Genomic DNA, 21,065 nt, shown 5'->3' with positions numbered 1-21,065 from the left:
GGGAAAAGGGCAGCTGCCAGCACTGTTAGGGTCTGGCCCTGAAGGTGATGATCAGTATCACTCAGGTCTTTCAACAATTTCTGTCATGTTCCTTCTAACCACAAAGGTCCCCAGCAACAGCAACTATGCAAACCCCAGCTTCAGCTTCTGGTCACAGGGGTCCTCGCTCTGACAGCCCAGCACCGAGCTGCCTCCCTTCTCTGTGCACTGGTTTTCAGCTCACAATGCTCCAGCTAATCACCAGGGGAGAGGAGTAAGGAAAAGCCATCCTTCCCACTGCAGTTTTGCATCGGGACCTGACTGGCTGCATTCCTAGAGAGGTAAACTCCCATCGAGCTGTTCAGCATCTTGCCTTAAGGTGCTGCAATCGCTAGGGAGAACAATTCTCAGAATAAATTGTAATAAATAGAAAAAGGCTCTGTGCAAAGCTTGAGTATCTTGCACCTAGCTCTCTTCAAGTGATCATGGAGAGCAGCTGCTAAGTGCAGGCTTCTGCTTGTTTTGCCTGCCTGCTACCTGAGCCATTCCCTATCACCAGCGAGGCACAGAGCTGCCGTTTCCTACGGTGGGACCTTTCGCCGGCAGCAGGATAGGGCAGGACGCACGTGGCCACCCTGGGGCTGCTGCGAGGGGCTGCCATCTCTCGAGGGAAGCATGGCCTGCCGCGTTCCCCAGAGCTCCGTGGCCCTCCCCAACTGCATGAGGGCAGCTCGTCAGGAGCTGCCAGCATGTAACGCTGGTTGGATGCGAAGAAACATTTATTCTCAGAAAGAGCAGCAATACAGTGGCACAGGCTGCCCAGGGAGGCGATGGAGTCACCGTCCCTGGAGTGTTCAAGAACTGTAGAGCTGAGGCACTGAGGGATGTGGTTAGTGGGCACGGTGGGAACAAGTTGATGGCTGGACCAGATTATGTTAGTGGTCGATGATCCTAGCTGTCTTTTCCAATTTTAATGAATCTACAATAGCGGCGAGAAGATGCCGGGAGGCGAAAGTGCGGCCGCGAACGCGCAGCCCCCTCTCGGCCCCGCGACGAATCTGCCGAGGCGGATGCAAAGAGCAGACGGGCGCGCCCCCTCTGTCTCCGCGCCCCCCGCTACGGTGCGGCGCTCGGCCCAATCTTCCCGGGCCGTGCCCACGTCGGAGCGCGGCGCGTTGGGCGTGGCGGGCCCGGCGCGGAGGAGGAGCGGAGCCGAGAGCGGAGCCGAGCGGGCGCGGCCCTTCCCGCCGCCGGGGCGAGGCCGGAGCGGGAGGCCGGGTGCGGCCCATGGACCGGCCGCGCCTGAGGCGGAGCCCGTGGAAGGAGCCGCTCGGCCCCGGAGCGGCCGTGAGGGGCGGGAGGCGGCGCGGCTGAGCGGCCCCGGGGCCTTGCGCGCCGCCGTCCGCCGGTTCGGCCGCCCGGCACCATGTCGGCCAAGGTGCGGCTGAAGCGGCTGGAACAGCTGGTGCTGGACGGGCCGCAGCGCAACGACAGCGTGCTGAGCGTGGAGACCCTGCTCGACCTGCTGGTCGGCGTCTATGCCGAGTGCAGCCGCGACTCGCCGCTTCGCCGCGATCGATACGTGTCCGACTTCCTCGAGTGGGGTGAGCCCGGGCGGCGGGCCGAGGGCGGGGGGAGGCGTTGGCCCCGCGGCGCGGCCGGAGCGGAGAACGCCGGCTGTGAGTGCGGAGTCCCCGAGCCCCGCTGCGAGCCGTTCGGCTGCGGAGCGTCCCCGGGCCGGGCTGAGCCCCAGCGGTGGGGCGATGCCCCGCTCCGACGAGCGCTGCCGCGCTGCGGGAGGGCTCCGAGCCCCGCCGCCGTACCGGCCCCGGCCCTGCTGCGGCGGGAGAGCGGTTACGTCCGTGTCCCTTCCGTTCGGACACGGCCCCGAAGGACCGAGCGCTGCCAGGCGGCCTTTGTGGCAGCTTTGTTCAGTGGTTTTGTGGCACTAAGCGGGGTGATGGTGAGAGTCCTCCGATAGCGGACAAAAGGAAGCGTGGATACGTGCTATCGCACTTTTATCCTAAGTTTTCTGTCCCTCGGTGCTTTGTTAAGGTTGTTGACTACAGGCAAGCGAATAGAAGAGATCCTTCCCTGGTGCATGCTTAAGTGAATTTATGTTAAAACGGCCATGGTGGCTGACTGGTTTATTCAGCTGAGTAAGTTATGAATAATAATGCGCAGTGAAGGTGACTTAACTTCTTTGTGGAAGAGGAACTGGGGGTGAGGGAGGGGAGAGCACTGCTCACCAGAATGCTGTCCTGTTTATCAGCTGGGCCATGTGTGTGCGGTTAATGAGGCTTTTAAAGATCTCTCTTAAAAAAAACCAAACCCACAAAACAAAGGATTTCCTAAGGGAGGGGGAGGGGCGATTTACTTCAATGGATGCAAGTGTGCCCTTGGAGCTTCCACTGCGGCGCTGAGACGTGGGGACAGCTGGTTCTCCTTAATTTCTGTGGGGACCACCACTCTTTGTCATACGCTAACCAACTAAGAGGATTCACTTCCTGGACTCTTCTATTGACGTCAGTAATGCGATTGCCAACTGAATAATTAACCACTTTATCACATCTGCCCTGCAAGCTGCAGCCAGGGGAGCATTGATTATTTGTTTTGTGGTGGGAGCTTTGTGTGTCTTCTACGAAGTGCAGTGTGTTGTCATACTCTTGTTTCTGAGCTGATAGCTTCAGTGAGTGAGCATATACAAACTGGTTGGAGCGATACAGTGGACTGCCATGGTACTTAAATCATTCCCTTAATTTCTCTCCTTTGAGACAGGCCAAAGAGAGAGATGCTTCTTCTGTAGTGTAGTTGGTGGCTGTGCCTTGCTGATGGATGCCTGTGTTGTCATTTTCTGTGTGATGGAAAGACCAATTATCCAACTGTTTGTAAAATTGCTTTTTTAAGTTCTATTTGCAGCATCCACTGAATGTGAAAAGGTTACTGACTTGATGAAAAGTGTAGGTCGCAATAAAAACAGTGTGTAGCTCTTACTGCAGCGTGGGATTACCCTAGTATAACAAAGTGCCTATTCAATAAATAATTGAAATCTATGTGAGCTACCATCTGGTGCTGCAGAGTAGGGATAGAAGTTTATAATCCATGCTCTTCCTGGTAAAAGGATGGGCCTAAGTCTGGACTGCTGTATATTTGTGTTCCATCAGCCGGGAATATCCTTAAAAGCAATTAAAGCTGATATTGTGGGTTTCTCCCTTTCCTTCAAGCTGTTAAAAGCAAGTAAATGCCAACAAGACACCTTTTATCTATGTCCTAATGCCCTCACAGCGTGTTTCCACTGACAAGGAACTTGTTTCTGCCTCCAGCTAATAAGGAAAATAGCTTGCCAAACACACTAATCTTCCTCATGTCATGATGTGCAGTCTTAATTACAGTTTGTTTCTGTGTTAGAAGATATTCTGGATTGATGCGCTGTGTTCTGTGTGCTGTTATATGTCTGTGGCAGCATGAGAGTGTAGCTAAATATTTGGGATATACTTTGAAGATTGGCACATTTCTTTATCAGCTGGAGACAGAAGGAATTTCCTTTTGACCAAATGGAGACTTATCACTGACAATGGAAATAAGCTGCATGAATCTGAAGGTTAGATTAAACTAAGCTGTGTAACAAAGCATTCCTCTACATTTGTACTGTGAGACTTGGGCAGTTTCTCCCAGCTGACATCCAAGAAACTTTGCACATCACCTGCAGAGGTTAGCGAGCCCCATATGATTGATCTCATTGCTTCTGACCTATAAACCTGGCTGCTGCTCCTTGCAGTCCTGCCACAGGCTTATTTCTTCAAAACCTTCTTCCTATTTGGTAACCATAGAAAAGTGTAGGGTGTGGCCATTTGCCCAGGGGCAGCCTGTGGCTTCCATCTCTTCAGGAGCATCATCAGAATCTGCCATTTTAACCTTGGTAGTTGTAGCTTTCCCATGGTGAACGGAATTTTGGATACCTTATACTTTTTTCCCTATACTGGAATTATGATACTTTTTTTTCTTTTCTTATGCCACGTATCTTTGGAGAAGGACTAGCTGAGCTTTCAAGTGAAGATTTCAGAAGTAATTTTCTTCCAGTTACTTTTATTTATAAGAACTCTTGAATAAGATCTCGCTCAATTGACTGTCACTGTATTGTTTACATAATGGATACTGAAATAATGCTCAGTATTTCTAGTGGAAATTAAATCCAAGTTTGTTAACGCAGCAGACCCATGTCTTACATATTCAGCAAGAATTTGCCAAATCTGTGCTTAGTGTCATTTAAGCTATTGCTGCATATGCTGCTCCTTGAGTGAGAAATAATAAAGAACTCCAATAGCCAGCCCTGTTTATTCCAGTTACACTTTCCTCTCTGAAGTTTGTCACCAGGACTGCCCAGCTGAAAGGGCTTTTCGGCCTCTGAGGCCAAATTCCTTGCCCATCCCTGCCAGACCTTGTAGCACAGTAGGGTTGCCAGGAGAGCTATCTGGCTTGCATCCCAAGAGGTGCTGATGCTGGGCAGTCCTGGTGTCCTGGAAGGCCCACAGATCAACCTTGGCTGAAGGTGCCCAAGCCCACTACAACTTCCCAAAGATACGGCAAGCAAGGAGGAAGGTACACGGCCTTTGGAGTTACTGAGAGGATTATGCTGGTCACCAGTGCTTAGTAATGTCTGTGCACTGCAGGGGGACCTCCTGAGAGACTTATCCTGCAAAAAGCGTGTCTGACCTTGTTCTGAATGACAAGGAGAATACAACAGGGTGGAGAGCCATCATGGCTCGGGTCTGCATGCATTACCTGCCCTACCCTTTGGCTTTTAGGTGCAGTGTGTTTCTCTATACCGAGCATGTTGTTCCCTCATACTGAGGAATATGAAGCTTCCTAATCTCACACTGAATGTACTGGAGCACTAGGATGGCTCACTCACAGGGTTATTTCACCACCGCCATGCTCACCTAACATCACCTTATTATTCAGGACTGATGTCAGTGGACTGTGGCCAGTGCTTGCTGCCCCTTGCTCCAGCCAGCAGGGGCTTGCACAACCAGCTGCTCCATTCTCCAGTAGCTACTGGCAGGAGTAGGGGTAGTCGGCAAGTGTATTTGGTGCAGAGTCTAACAGGAGTGGGCCTTGTTGGTGTTCAGAGTGCTCTTAGTGCTGCACAGGCTTTCTTGCTCCAGCCTTTGTTCCCTCTGACCCTGTTTTGTACCGCTGCCACTCTGTTTAGGGCAGGATGGCAGTTATTCCCATGAGATTTGTTCGGCATTTCACCCTCCTGGACTACATGCTGGCGTGATTTCTTTGTGAGAACACCTCAAAGCCAGTGTCTGAATAGGTTAAATTGATCTTCTGCATTCTCAGTTTGTGTAGGGTCTGCTTTCCAGTTAGGCTGGTGTTTTGCTTTTGTTTTTTTCCTTATTGCTATTGTTGTTTTGTTTGTTTTCCCTGAGAAGAACTAACTTGAAGGCAGGCTGAAGTTGTGGGGAAAAGAAAGAAGTCTGCAGCTGATTAGCACAAGTAGGCCAGCTGGGCACCTGCTGTCAGGCTGCTTGGCTGGCGTAATAGGCAGGCAGTGCATGCTATTGTAGTAACAGCAATTTATTCTCACTGTGGCTTAGGCGGGGGAAAAATGCATGTGTAGAACGCTCAGCAACATCTCTAGCCCAGCCTTGAGCTGCTACTTTTGGGTGGATGTCTGTTACATGGGTGGCTGTGCCATAGATGGAAAAATCATGTGCAGAATGCTCAGCTGAGCAGTGATTCACAGCTTTGGGTCACTGCGAGGACTGGTACTTCAAGTTTTGCATCTTGCTTTTGGTGGGGGCTAGAAGAGGAGTCTGTGAGTTAGTTTTACAAGTCTGCTCCTAGACCTACTTTCTTCTCCTTCCAGCTGCTTGAGAGGCTTGTTAACCTTTCAAATGAAGAGCTCTAATGAGCGAAGAGAGAAACTTGCAGTGGCCTTCCTCTCGTGAGAGTTTAGAGCCTGTTCTCTCAGCTTGGAATGGCTATATTCACATGTGTGGATGTGGACCCTAAGAAAAGGTCACATTTCTGCATGTAGGGCATCTTCAAAGCTTGCTGCAGGGTAGCACTAATCCTGTGGCTGTCATAGACACTGATATGCTAGAAAATGAGCTAGGTAAGGGTGGGGACGTGGTGTGTGGTACTGGTGCATGAGACAGAAACTATTTTGAAGTATTTTTGAGATGACCTTAGAGCTGTCAGGCTTGGAGCACTGCTTATGAGGATGTTCCTTGTGGCCTTTTTGGGTTACATCAGGAAAAAGTGTCATAAAGTGTAATAAAGGCATATTTCTTGATTTGAGTTTTGCTAGCTTAAATTCTCTTCCCTTCACCACTTCCCCCTTTCCTACCCTTCCCGTCTGCAGAAAAAGCCAGGAAGTGCCTCAGCCTCTGCGGGCCTGTTTGACATCCTCCTCTGCAGGCAGAAGCTGGCCAGAGAGTGATAAGCCTGTTGGGAGACAGCTTGCTTCAGTAGCGAAGGCAGCTGATGAATGAGAAGTCTGAATTTCTGTCTGAGCCTGAAGTCCTTCTTCCAACTGATTGCTGAAGCCTGTTGTGGTCGCTTGTTCTTGAGGCAACAGCAGGAGGTGGTGGGTGAGGCTCTTGGGGCAAGGAGCTACAGCCTTGCAGAGGTTGTGGAAAGGCTGGTGGTGGTCATGGTTTCTTTGTGTGCATTGCAGCATGGATACAGCTGGAAGCCTTTCCTGCTCCCTGAGGGCTTTCCTGTGTTCAGTCAGGGCACTGTAGCTTGGGTCGCCTTTGTGAGGAAGCCTTTGGCCGTCATCTGGCAGACAAGCACTAGCACGGCTACTGAACCCTGGCTTCCAGCATTCCCTGCTGTTAACGGTTCCTTTACGAAATAGATGTTGGGATTAAGTCATGATGGAGTAGCAAAAACTACCATATTAGCTTTAAGAGCAACTGGAGTCAGGGCCAGCGATCTGAAGGCATGAGGTTCAAAGCTCACTACTGAGTGCATAATGAACTCTTTTACAGCACATCTCTTCTAATCTTATTTTTAGAACAGGGCAATATCTTTTAATGACTTTCGGTAATATTCTGTGCAGTGCTGGCATTGGATGTGGAGTTGTGTTTTATGTGTGAAGGTACTGTGGCTTGGAGGATGAGAGATGCTCATCAGCATGTGTTAAAACGGCAGCTGTTCCATGCAGAGAGCCTGTCCCTTGTGCCCTCCAAGGAAGTGGGCACTGCCTCTGTCCTGTGGATAGATAGTTTCCAAAAGCTTGGTAATAGGTAGTGGCCTTCAACAAGCAACTTGTTTTATATTTTAAGGTTGTTTGTATATGAAAAGTCAGCAAGGGATAGAGAAGTCATTGCTAAACTTGTATGCACATAGAAAACACGCACCTACTGCTGTCTGGCACATGATACACGAGAACGTAGAATGCAGAAGTAAGGTTCCAAAAGTATCCATAAATCTGACACTTTTCAGACTTGTTTCATGTAGAAATACAGAAGTCATTTTCATTCTTTTTTTTGTAGGTGATATTAAGATACAGCATTTGGCCAAGAAAGTCTTTACGCCATGGTTGGCACCACTTATGAGTTCTCAGTGGAGAGAAACCTCTTGGATGTTAGTTTATTCAGCAGATTTGGTGCAATGAACTTTTTTAGTCAAGTGAAGTTGAAGTAACCTTTTCCTTTGCAAATAATTCACATGAGGGGGTGAGTCAGTATCTTTTACACCTACGAGAAGCAAACGGTTTTAACTGTGTGAGTCAGGCTGAAGAGACTTCTTTCCTCAGCTTTTTTTAGCAAGTTGATTTTGCTTTATGGTTATATATTAATACATCGGTTTTCAGAAATCTTGATCTGTAGCTGAGATTAGTTGGGAATGTTAAACTACAGCAGATCCTTCAGACTTTAAGAAACTTACATCCTTCCTTTTTGAGGACGGTTCGTGCAAGCTGTTTTTGGATGGCTGTTACAAAAAGGAAGAATTATGATACCTAAACAGTTGCAAATGTATCAGAACCATTAATGGAATGTAGTGCTTAGGATTCAGATTAACTGCATAGACTCATCTCCTTATTTACCCATGTCTGAACAGATGATTGGGATGGTGGACCACAAGCAAAATCGTTGGGAAAGGTGATAAGGGGCTTATTGAAACTTTTTAGTAGATTTTTGCTTTGATAATACTTCAAACAGAATTAAGCTTCATTTTCTAAGGCTCTTGCAAAGTACACATGAGAATTCCAATCTATTCTTGATGTAGTCACCAAAGAGCTTATATCACACTTGCTAATATGTCTGACTGAAGCTCTAGTATTTAAAAAGAAAGGAAGGGAGGCTTGATTTTAAAAAAGCTTTCTGAGGTCAAAAAATTTTCAAGTGCGTTCAGTCTGTGGTTTGATGTGTTCTGTTCTTTTTAAGTGTCTCCTAATACTAAAATATTCCACCGTTTTTTCATCAATGTATGCAGATTGCTGGAATGCAGGCTTCCACTTATGAGGACCTTTGTTCCTATAATGAATGTAGCTTTTTTCAATAGGAAACTACACACTGTTTTCTTAAGCCCTGATTTTGTATAGACCTCAGTAATCATGTCTGCACTTGAGGTGCATTCAGATTAAGCATGTGCATCCATCATTACCAGCTGAGGCTGTGGGCATCCTGAAGTGCCTGAGTTAGTAATTTCTGTCATTTGTGCCATCAGGGTCTTAACACTGAAACCTGTTATTACTTAACCATAGTCTGAAGCTTCAGATATGACTGGTAGCTCTGGGTGCCCAGCTTGAGACCTCTATAAAGGAGTCCGAGCTTTGGAAAACAGCAGGGATGTCTTCAATGAGCACTGAACATTTAACGTGGATGGAGCATTAGTCAGGTGTGCATTAATGCAGGCTGAGGTGATGCTCTTACCTTGCCTAAGTGCAGTGCCATTAAGGACTTGATATATTCAGCTGCCTTTGCCAAAAAAGCCAACTAGAGAAAAGACGAGAAGCAGCATCAACTCCAGATATATCCCAAATTCTTTTCACGTTTATGAATGTTTTCTGGGAAAAAAATAAATGTGGGTAATTGCTTTGTGAAATCCTACTTGAAGTTCATTTATGTCTGTTTAGTGAAATGTTCATTTTCAGGATTTTAAAGAAGTGTATAAAGCATTCTGCCTGAAAGTTTAATTCAGCTTAATTATAGGTTATTTTGTTCCAGTTTTCATTAAAAAAAAAAAAAAAATCAGAGATAAATAACAAAGATGAAACCAATTTAAACTCCTGAGGTGTTTATGTGGAAATCAATCTTAAAGGAGTGCTGCAACTATTCTGCCAATGTTGTGCTTTTCTTCAGGACTGTGTGGTTCGTGGGATTTGGATCCTTTCTTATAGAAGATGAAACATCAGTGAAAGTGTAGCAACTGTGGCAGGAGTATGGCTTCCTGCTTGCAGCAGCCTCTCAGCTGAAGTACTGTACGTCTTCCCTGCATGTGACTTATGGAAAAGCTTTGGACCTCTACAAATTCTCAGAAAATGCATAAAAATAGTTTTTGTTCTCAATTGGTTTAAATGCTGGAGTACTGTGGGAACAAACAGCTGAGAACTTTTTTTTTAAAAAAGAAAAAAAATTGAGGGTGTTATAAACCCTGAATGAGTTTTAGAGTTGTGCTGGGTGTGTTTCGGGGAAATCTGGCCTCATCCGAGGAAGGAAGAGGTAATACTTGAGCATCAGAAGCCATTGTCCCTACTCTTGTGGAATTCCTCTGTCCTTGGTTTCCCCCTTCTTCTAGAGATCCACACACACCCTGGGGACGGACGGCGGTCCTCTCTGCTATTTCTGCTGCTATCACAGCATGCCTCCTCCTATCTTAATCTTCCACGTTCTTTCTCAGAAGTTGGCTTCTTCATGCAGCTTTTCTGTGTGCTGCCAGCTCTATTGCTGCCCCTAACGTGGCTGATGAATGCTGAGAGCTGGAATGCTCTGACTGCCTTTTATTTTGTTGTAATTAAGGCAGAGTAGGAACAGCAGGAAGGTGACTTTAGACACCAAGATCCTATTATCGTTATGAAATATGTTCTCTCCAGGGTTTGCTTTTTAAGGTGCACGTTTGGTTTTTAAGTTTAGCTCTTCTTGTGATAGGATCAATTATCCTCCACCACCCTCAATTTTTGTGTATGATTTCTGTGTTCTCCTTACCTCTTATTAGTGCTATGGGATGAATGCAGTGTGCATGCTCTGCAGACTTTGTTCTGCTGGCTTCTGTCTGTTCTGGGACTCAATCCAAAGAAGTAGCATGTGTCTTTTTTTTCTGTGGTTGCATATACTTCATTAAGATGTATATACTGAAAATTAGAAAAAAAAAAAAAAAAAAGCAATAGGGTTTCTGTTATGTAGTATGTGATCATTTGAACGCTGTCCATGAGTGAAATGGGAATGTAACTTCTCTTTGAATTTTCTCTCTTTTATACTTGTGTGTTCTTTTTAAGGCCGGGGTGGGATTTCACTGTGTGCTATCAGTGGGTTCTTTTAAATGCTTTTGTTGCCCTGGAGCCCTGTCAAGTTACTCACTCAAAAAAGGAAATGGCATTTTTATGATTCAGGACCTCACCCTGGTTGTCTTATTACATAGGGCAGGGAGAAGACACAAATGACTATAAATGATCTAAAGGTCCTAATAAAATAACTGGTAAGAAACCTCTGGATGCTTGGTTGTAAATGCAGGGCGAAGGCTAGAGTTTGTGGTAGATAGTCTTTCTGCCTTTTATGGATGACATGGTATTTTTACTGAATTCCAGAACACATCATCTTTTAGAACAGACTTCCTGACGACTTGCAGATAAGGTACTACTTGTGTCACAGGGAAATAGTACGAGAAGTTTCCTTCAGGCCACATTTAGCTAGGAAGGTGTCTCAGTTGTATGCCACCATATTGCTCTACTGAGGGATTCAGTTTGACTATTTAAACTTCTACTCTTGTAAGTGTAGATTTCCATTACAGTTCAACTTGGGGTTTCCTGGGCACTTAAGTTTGGAATAATGACAATGTCAGACTGTTTTTAAGCTGTAGTTTTGCTGTCTGATAAGTAATACAAGACAGCATGCCATGGGGATACCTAACTGGAGACTGTTTTTGGCCCAGAAACTGTCTTTGTGTTGCTCTTAGAAGCATTTACTGGTTATTGAGGCAGCTGAACCGTAGTTATTGCTGTGTGCATATTCTTGAGGGCCAGCAGGATTTACTGGGTTGCGTGTAGTGCTGTACCTGCAAGGCTGTCAGCTCTGCATCCATGGCTGAGAGTATGCAATCCTTGTGCATCCTACAGTTGACTTTTTCTGATATACATTGTAAAGGTAAAAAATGTAATGGCGGGGGGAAAGGGATTAATTTAAAATATTTTTAGTGATGGAGAATGTGTCCTTGGGAAAGACTTTGCAATAGTTATCCTCAACATAAGCAGTGTTTGTGTTCTTGAGTGACTGAACCCAGGAGTAGAAGTGCCCTGGTAGATTTTGACAGAATCAGAATTAGAGGTACTCTAGTTACAAACTTTCTGCTCTTGCAGGTACTATTAAACATTGCAAAGGTTTTATCTAATGTTTCAGGCACCCTCAGTGGAGAGTGAGGATATCTGGCATCACAGTTGATACTTTACCTTTTGCTTACCAATATTGTTTTTTCTTCACATTGTGAACCTCACAAAGTTCGACACAGGTGCAGCATCTCACACCGTGGACTTGTAACAGCTGGGGAATGACCGGCTGGAGAGCCTTCAAATCCTCTTCTGGGGATCCTAGTAAACAGCAAGTGGAAAAGGAGTCAGTGGTGCCTCTTTCTGGAAATGGAGGCTGCCTGTATACTGGGCTCCCACAGCTTCATCGCAGAGTATCTTTAAACCTTAGTTGGACCAGGTGCTGGACTACCTGGTTAAACTTGGACTTTGCCTCAGGTTTGTACTGGAAGCTGGACTCTGTGATCTGCAGAGGTTGCTTCCAGTGAAAAAGTTATTCTCATTCTGTAGTATTGATTTTTTTTTTTTTCCCTGTGTTTTAACATGAAAAAGTTCCTCAGACTTTTCAGAATGAAAACTGAAATAGATGCCCGTAAATCATTCCTTGTTGTTGTTGGTACATAACATAGTTCAAAGAACTTGTGTGAATGCACTGTTCGTTTATTTTTTTTTGTAATCTCAAATGTTTACCCTGATTAGTTAGCATTTTACCATGCAGTCTGAATGCAAATACTGGCCAAATTTTAGCTAAATTTTGGACTTGTAAATTATGAGAAGCTAAAGTTTTTTTTTTTCCTGTGTTGTTCTGTTGTGCTTCTAATAAATGTGAATTTCCTCATTCCTGCAATAGAATTACAAGAACAGGTTTTAAGAACTTTTGAACTTACGCTTCATGTCTCTTGCCTTTTCCCAAGTACCATTTCCTCATGTTTAGTTGTTGGTCTTGACAGTAGCTGAAGTATTTTTAAAGCTTTGTTGCATGTGACTGTGGGAAGCCTGCAAGTCCTGTGTGGCTGTGAGGCTGAATCACATCTTAGGAAAAATGAAGGTGTTGTTGATCTTCTAGATATTAGTGCTGTATTACAAAGGGATCTCTATCTAGTAGAATCCTGAGTATTCTTATGTCTGACATGACAAGAAGTATGTCCAAGCAGTTGCTAACAACAGAGTGAAATAAATCTACCTCATAGCTGCAAAGATCTAATGGGAGATTACCTCTGGTTTTTGTTTTCCTTTGTAAGATAAAAACTCGTAAAACTTGCGTGAAGTTGGACTTGAAAAATGGCTTTTCATACTGGTATTGTCAGTGCTAGAGCATTAGCAAACCAAAACTCACAATAACAATTTCAGTTTCATATTGCCGTATGGAAGATAGCATGGTAAGTACAACCAGTGGTAAGGATAGCAATGTATAATTGGAAAAGAAAACAGGAGCTGCTTGCTTTATTAGTGGTGCATTGTAAGTATGGATAGACCATACTCTAAATGGCACTTGACTTTCCATATAAATAATTTGTGTTTTTGAGTAACTTGCCTACAATTGAGCATCTGTGGACGAGGAAAATTTCCCTAAACTCTTCAGAACATAATCAGATTTTACAAAATGATTGCTAGAGGTATTGAAGTCTGGTAAATATCCTTATTGGAGAATGTACACTGTCAGTTTTATCAGGAAGGCATCCACTGGCAGTGTGATATAACATAATGTACTGGCCCATTACACTTTTGGGGCAAGGGCTATGTATGTACTTGAGAAACTTCTGTTGTGTCTTAATTTTTCAGAAGAAACCTTTTTCCAACTAATGTATGGCTGTTTCAGGTGCTGTGGTTCTGAGCCCTCAGCTGTGCTTGTGTTTCATTGTAAAAAAGTGGTTCACAGCATATTCTGGTTTCGGTGTATTGCTTCCCTGTTGGGATGTACCTGCACACTAACAGATGCCATTACTTCGCTCCTGTTCTTTCCCCATGGTAATAACTTCTTTTTTTGTGCCAACTCTTGCTGCATAAAACTGCAGAGAAATGTCATCCCACTTCTCATATATCCTTGATTTCCTCTTCATTGTTCAGAACTTTTATTTCTTATTTACTAACATTTAGAGACGCCCCTTTGCAGTGGTGTCTTTCAAGCAGCAGCGGATGCTTTTGCACACATTGCTGCCATCATTTGTTGCATTGCTGATTGTAATGTGTCACTGTGCCCACTGGTAATAACAGCTGTTACTTCAAGTATATGCTTGATAGCGACAGAATAAGTAATACAAAGACTTCACTGGAGAATGTGCTCCAGTGACTTACCTTCAGAGCTCTGTGGGGAGCTCTGAAATGGGTGACAGCGGGTAGAAGATAATGGATTATCTCTCTTGCAGAGCATGGGCAAGACCTACTTCTTACTTCAATCTCCTTGCCCTCATCTCTCCCTCCCCCATCATGCCCCATATAGTGCTTAAGAACTTGTCCTCTATATTTTCAGAGGGACTGAGGCGGAGAATGTTATCTCTTTTGTGTAAAATGATTCACTGGCAAGGAAGTAAATTTAGCTGTGTGTAACAATTCATGGAAGAGGAAATCAATGTTGTTGACTTGCAGTCTTTTAACACTTGTCTAGAAATCAGTTGTTGAGGCGTCATAGTGTTTAAGTTGAAATAAGCATCAATTATAAAGAACTAGAGGAAGCATCACTTAGTCCAAAGTATGGATCTTTGCAATATAAGCACTGGTCAGGCCAGCCATCTTTATCCCTTCTGGAAGTACTAAGCAGGTGTACTTTAAGAAAAATCTTAAATCAAGATCGTGTACTAAAACATCTGTTACATTGGATTTTGAAGAAGGGACTGATGATACTCAAAAGTATGTGATAACTAGAAAATTCTTACTTAACTTCTATGGTTTTTGGTTAGGTTCATGTAAGAAAGATGAGACACTAAAATGACATCCTAGTTCTTTGCAAATGCATTTTTTAGAGAGATATCCTTCAGAAAAGACCTACTTGTGCAATTTTGATTTCATGTGGTACAGCTGTAAATGCTCCTGACTTCTATTAAAATGCTGCTGAACTAACAGGTGGAGGTGAACTTCTGACAGCAACTTCACAATCTTCTCAGTTATTATAAAAATTCTTACAATAAGTTGGTATGTTTTTGTTCCTGTGTAAGAGGAACTGCTTGTGCCATCTGAGCAGTAGAAATTGGTTCAAAGTGACACTGGCTTTTTTTTTTTTATTACTGTGCAAGTAATACCATGCAATAGTTCAACAAATTGCTGCTCCTGATAATTATTTTTAAAGATTTCACAGAGCAATTTTTTCCAATGATGGTGCTAGGAACTCTGTTTTAAAATTTAAATTATAAAGGAGGTTAAAAAAAGACTTCAGCTTCAAGAAATAATGATAAAGTGAAAATTGCATGGCTGCTAGGGTATAAACATCAGGGCAGTTGCTGGAATAATAGTCTTGAAGACATCAACTCCTTTACAGAAGATTGGAACAACAACAATTCTAACTTTTTCAGTACGTTCTTCTGCACAGTGCTGTTTGATGTCTTTGACTTAGAGATCCTTGCTATAGATTCTATAGGTTTGTGGAGTGTGTTCCTGTCTTTATGGACTCTAGTTTTCATGGTTTTTTTTTTTTTTTAAAGACTGTGAAAGAACTAAGAGACTGAAAATGTTTTTGGTAATATTTACATCCTCACTGCATTCACTAAGGTGGAATGATGTGTTACTAAATAAGACTTGCTATCCCTTTTCCTGTAGGCTTAAAAACAAGGAGATGTAGTAGTTGTAAATTCTAAGAATCTTAGGGATGGAAAACTAAAATTGTAAAGACTACATCTCTTCCAGACTTCTTTCCAGTAGAAAATTCCAGATATGTTTACAGAACAAAAAGATTACATAGCATCAGCTCCGTGGTACTCGCATCAAAAATTAGATACTGAGCTACAGTATCAGGAATGAAAGTTTGACAAAAAGAGTGTGGTTTGGGACAGAATGGTTTTTCAAGTGAGTCAACACAAATGGAAAAAATTACTTAAAAGCTAAAACAATCACTGGATGGGCAAAGTAGCCAAAGTTTATTTAGATGACGTTGGAGATAAGTTAGCGAAGGAAAATACTAAATTCTATGTAGAAAAAGAGGGGAAAGGAATGGGTTATAGCTATAATGTTGTGTATAGAAATAGAAAGCTAACCATTTGGCTCTTCTCTGCGTATTTGACTTTAGTGTCTGTACTAGTTTTCAGTTACTTCAAATATTTTGAAGATTGCCTGAAATTCCTTCTTACTCTTCTGCTTGTGCTCTTATCTTCTGCTTGTGGTCTCCTCAGAGGCCACGCACTTTGTCAGAAGATTTTGGTAGGGAAGCCAATACATCTTCACTGTTTCCTTCTTTGGAAGTAGAAGGTTCTGCAAGCACAGCCACACCGGTAGGGTTCTGCTGTTGCACTGGAGCATGCAAGCCTTTGGTTGTTATTTTCAGGTATGAGTAAATGAAAAGATTGGAAATCAACAGAATGAAGCTGGTGGTATAGATAAAGATTTGAGTACCAGTCTAGCACAAACATGTTCTGAATGCCCTGGTACCTGAATTTGTATTTTCAAGTCAGTACACTTGTCTAGATAGGTTGTACATGAGGATAGAAAAGGAAACCTCTACTTAAATGCTTGGAAATAAATTTCAGGGCAAAAGGATTTTGAATACAGTGCTCGCTAAACAAAGACAACGTGGGAATTTACTTAAATTTAAGAGAAGGAAGAGTAGGAAACTGGAAACAAGAAGATTAAGAGCAAAACTTCTTCAGATACTGTATCTGGTATGGAAAACTTGTTGGGATAGTCCTCCATTGACTCAATTTTGATACCAGCTTATGGCCACGAAGCCCTGCTGGCTCCAAGCATATTACTGGAAGAGAGAACCCAGAACCCAACTGCTGCGGCTCATAGTGAGGTGTGCAGTAATTGGCAGTCTGGTTTGGGATGGTGGAGTGTGGAGCATAAGAGCCTCCAAGGAGTTTGGAGAGGTCTAGAAGGATGTCTGCTAACCTGTGCTATGGAGGCTGCAAAACTGTTCAGAGATCGTTCAAAATTATGAAACAGAATTGAAGAATTTTTGAAAGATAGTATGGCAAAGATCTCAAAAAAAGATGGGGGTAAAATGCTAAACCATACAAAAATGGAAGTGTGGGTTTGGACCTGCGCAATACTGGGATAATGGGAAAGAGCTTATTCAATCTATTGTATGTGAATTACAGAGAAAGTTGGGTGAGAGTGGGTGACAGGAATGTAGAGTGAGGGGTAGAGAAGAAAGAACTCATTCCAGCTGTATAGAAACAGCTAAATTTAGAATGTTTGGAGGCTTTGAAATGTCTCTGGAAAGGGTATGGTGGTGTTCTGCTTTTAGATTCAATTCTGTACTCCTTGCATATGCAAAGCCTTAAAACCCTTCAGTTGTGTTCTAAATCAGTTAAGTTTGAAAAATTCACTCTTAACACTGTTCTAGAAGTTGACTTTTTGTGCGTAACTGTTTGTTTAAAGGATGCTTTGAAATTTTGAACATGAAGTGTGGTGTGTCTAATATTCCTACTTTTTGCTTATCCAAAATGTTTTCTTTCAGAGCTATTCAATGTGTATTAAAAAAAAACACACACAAAAATCAACAAAAAACAAGCACGCCACTTTTTTAGATGGTTATTTGTTCTTAATTAATAGCAGATATTATATGTCAATTTGAATCTTCAGAATAATGATGCTATTCAGCAAACTGATAACTCAAATGCATATTGTTCTAGAATGAAATTCTGCAGGCTTTGCTGTTTACAACTGACAATTTTTTGCTTTTCTGAGCTGTGAACACTTAATAAAAATACAGCTGAAATGAGAAATGTGGTTCTCTTCCTGAAGAACTTATTTTGTAAATAATTCAGGGAGCTGAAGAAGAAAAATTATTTCTAATAATAAGAAAGTCTCTCAAAGCCTTTTGCTGTAATGTGAGACAAGTTTTAGCATGAGACTTCTTCAGTATTCTCTGCAGATTTAAAGGTAATTTTGCTCTTCTCTGCCCCTGAGAAACTTGAGGTACTTGTCTCTGGTTGCAATAATTACTTGGTGGGCGTCTGTCGCCTTTACCTACAGCAGCAATTTGACTTTTTGTTGACCTTATAATAAGATGTGGGGCTCAAAGGAAGTTCTGAAACTGGGTGAGTAATGTTGGAGAAAATGTCCTGTGCCGTCATGTAAAAGTGCAGAGAACAGAAGGATGTACCACACCTTGCTTCAATGAGGTGTTGCTGTCTAAACTCCTCAAATTGGGAAACAGTTCAGGCTGTTTATGTGCAGTGTTGCAGACTTGAGCCATCAAAAAGAAATAATATTTCTCAACCAACGAAAGTCAGGTGCAGTATTAGCTGAATCTGGTGCTCTATCCTCTCTGTCTTTTGTTTCCCCAATGATTCTGTTGATATGGATGAGAACTGAAATATGGAAAAAAGGTAATTGTGATCTGATTTGGCTCCTTGCTCAGCTTAGCATGCAGCAGCAGCAAGGCAGGCCAGCACTGCACCAGCAAGGCTGCGGCAAAGGCTGTTGTGTGCATGCTTCATCTCATCTTGATCTGTGCTATTTAAGATGACTGCCACTGAAAAAAAAACCTGAGCTCTTTTCCTTTTCTTGCTCGCTGTGGTGTAGCGGCCTTTCTGACCCTTCAGTGCTGATGATTCCATTTGCTAAACTACCTGGAAATGCTTGCTTTGTGTTGCTCAGTAGCTTAGCTTTCTGCTGCTTTGCTGAGCAGAATCAGATTGGTGAGGTGTGACCAGCAGAGTTTGTTAGAGCTGACACAGGGAAGAAAGCAGGCCTGTGAAACTGTCCCTTGGTTGCAGGGATCCAAGATCACTCCAGTTTAATTGAACGACAAACTTAAATTCGCTCTAAATATGTGGGCATGGAAAATGGTGAAAGTGAATTGCTCTCCTGTCACTGAATGTATGTGGAGGTGCTTTGCCAAGAAAAGCTTATTAATAGGAACATCAATTCTTTGAAGGAGGTGGCACGTGGTAAATATAGAACCAACGTAAAGTATAAATTTTGCTATTGCATAATGCATATATGAAGTGTTCAATTCAGACTGTCTTGCATATATCTGGAGAAAGCAAAAGATAAGTGTATCTACTGCAATTAATAATTAACAAAATGATTATGGTCTTCATAGTTTTACTTTTAAGATGAAATATAGCATGCAGATGGGGAAGGTAGAACTTTGTTTGCATGTTGAAGTGCCGCTTCTGTAATGTAAGGAAGCTTATATCAGCACGGCGTGGTTATCAGTCTGGAATTGTTTTATTTCTTAGCAGGGTGTGTGAGAGATTTGAATCTGATACAATTTGGAATCACTCTCACGTTGTTGAAATTTGAGTGAGCTCAAATTCAAGATTTCCTTAATATTTCGTTTGAAACCATCTGGAAAATAAGTGCAAATAGCAACTTTTTTTTTTTTTTTCCTTTGCACTCATAATTTTCAAACTATTCTACAAAAATTGTTCTTAACATCTTCCATTACTTTTTGGATCATTTGTCCTGCAGTGAAATTAATGGATTTTTAAAATATTTACAACTTTGTTATGAAATAAAGGAGATTGAATCATGGGTATTTTATTGTTTGGAACTAGTGATTCACATTGAAGCATGAAACAATTTTCCATTACTGATGTGCTTCAGTATGTAATCTCAATTTGCTGTGGCTTAAATGGTCTCTCCCCACACCTGCAAAAATTGGCCTTGTATTTAGAGTACAGAAAAATTCAGGTACCAGAACAAATAAAGCTACTTTAAGCAAAACCAGCATTCCGTGTTTGTTGCCATGCATTTCTTACAATGTTTTGACACACATCTTGGAAGATTCTGTCCTAGTGCGCTGTAGGTTGGCTTGAAATGCTCACGTGCCAGACGCTTGCTGATTGCAGTGTGAAGTAGGTCCACATTAATTCCAAAAAAGGCCATTTTGTCCATCTCCAGTCTCTTCCTGCAGCCTGCCCCGGGCTGATGCTCCAGCGTTGCAGCTGTGAGTGAGTCACGTTGGGTGAATGATTCGGTGGGAGGGGATGGACAGACAAGTTAGCTTTTGCCTGGAAATGTTTCCTGGTTTGTTGTACCACGTGAGCACTACTGATGATCCAAACAATAAAAGTGGAGCGATGGTGGGAAGGAATGAGGAGGAAGTCTTTCAGCAGCAGAATGGATTTCCTGGATTAAAGTGGTCATGCAGGCTCCCCTTTTGCTTGTCTTAAATGTCTAGAAAGCCAGAGATTCAGTCCCAGGGAAAACCTGTAATTCAGTGAGCTTGTATATGACTTGATGCAAGTGTATTTTCTGGGTGGAATCTGAACCTTATAAGGAAAAAAGTTGAAGATGAAACTTTAAAAGGTGTTGGATATTGACAATTGTTTAACAGCAGAATAATGGAATAGTAGTATTCATATTTCTTTGCAACAGTTAAAAGGAAGGAAAATACTACAAAAATCTCATAAGGCAAGATCTACTGTTTGACTCTTTGGAAAATCATGTGCTGCAGACATTGTTGGGCTCCTGCACAGTAGTCATTAAGTCTCTGAAGCTGAAGAGACTGATAAGGAATGTGTGGTTGGTGCTCAGTCTGCAGGACAGCTTTGGGGAAAGGCATTGCAGCTTTCCCTCTCCAAACAGTGGTGGCAGCTGGGAAACAGATGGGAAATATCAAACTTTGCAGTGAGCTTCCTCCTCTGCTAGACTTTGCATGCAAAGTTCCTCAGCTATATATGCATCCATTGTTGCATCAGCACATGCCATTACCTTCAGGTCTGATCTGTGCATGTGGAATTGAAGGTGTGGAATTGAATTTCTCCATGTGGAGAAAGTGGTGCCCATTGACATTCATAGATGCTCCATAAGGAGACAGAGGAGTGGATATCGGTGCAGTGAAGTGGTGAGTGGTGCAGTTCAGTGGTGGCAGAAGCAATGTGAGATAGAAAATTCTCAGCTACAAAACACTATCAAATAGTGTTATTGTGCTTTTTGTATCTCTTGTGGTTTCTATGGAAATAGGAGGCACTGCTTTCAGAGACACCTACAGATACACATAGGAAATAGTTGTCGGATGTTTGTTTTGCACATGTAAGCCAGTGCTTTTTTCCTCTTTTGCCTGCTAGAGCCCTGGTGCTGTGCAGGTCTCAGAGAAGTGCCATTGCTTTGGCAGCAGTTGTAGTGGCAGTGTGTTTTGCCACTCGGACTGCTCAGAACGATCTGTGCATTCTTCAGTGTTTGCCTGTCTCCAATGTTATCTTTAGTGCCTTTCACTGTAGGTGAATGGGCTAGTTGGGCAGTGAGCCAGCTATTGAGTGTTCGTGGTAGCATTCATCAGCGTCCTGGCAAATGATAGCATATTGCTGCTAAGGGAGTCCTTCTGTGTGCTACTTGCTTTTGGGTCTTGCCCACAAAAAGTGTACTTAATGAGTAACAGTGACAACAGATGATGTTTCAAGGTAAATACGTTACAACTCTGCCAGCAAAGTTAGCTATGCCAATAGAATCAGTATCAGTGCAGCTATTGAATTCTTTTTCTTCATGGCGTTTCCTGCTGCCATTA

General features: G+C 43.0%; 1 protein-coding gene across 8 annotated transcripts in view; it reads left to right on the top strand.

The window, feature by feature from the left end:
• The first annotated feature begins 1,098 nt into the window (after window positions 1–1,098).
• CDC42BPB (CDC42 binding protein kinase beta) overlaps window positions 1,099–21,065 on the top strand; it is an 88,287-nt gene continuing 68,320 nt past the window's right edge. For 3 of the 8 annotated variants that reach the window (XM_085225682.1, XM_085225676.1, XM_085225680.1), the window contains exon 1: window positions 1,102–1,583. In XM_085225682.1, the coding sequence (XP_085081808.1) occupies window positions 1,406–1,583 (178 nt within the window). In that variant the 5' untranslated portion in view covers window positions 1,102–1,405. Of the gene's footprint in view, window positions 1,584–21,065 lie in introns of all 8 variants that reach the window. The other 5 variants (XM_085225675.1, XM_085225677.1, XM_085225674.1 and 2 more) reach the window with 5 other exon arrangements.

Source organism: Meleagris gallopavo, chromosome 5 (assembly GCF_905368555.1).
Source record: "Meleagris gallopavo chromosome 5, MGAL_WU_HG_1.1, whole genome shotgun sequence".
NCBI classification, from domain to species: Eukaryota; Metazoa; Chordata; class Aves; order Galliformes; family Phasianidae; genus Meleagris; species Meleagris gallopavo.
This window is presented reverse-complemented; position numbering and strand designations above follow the sequence as displayed.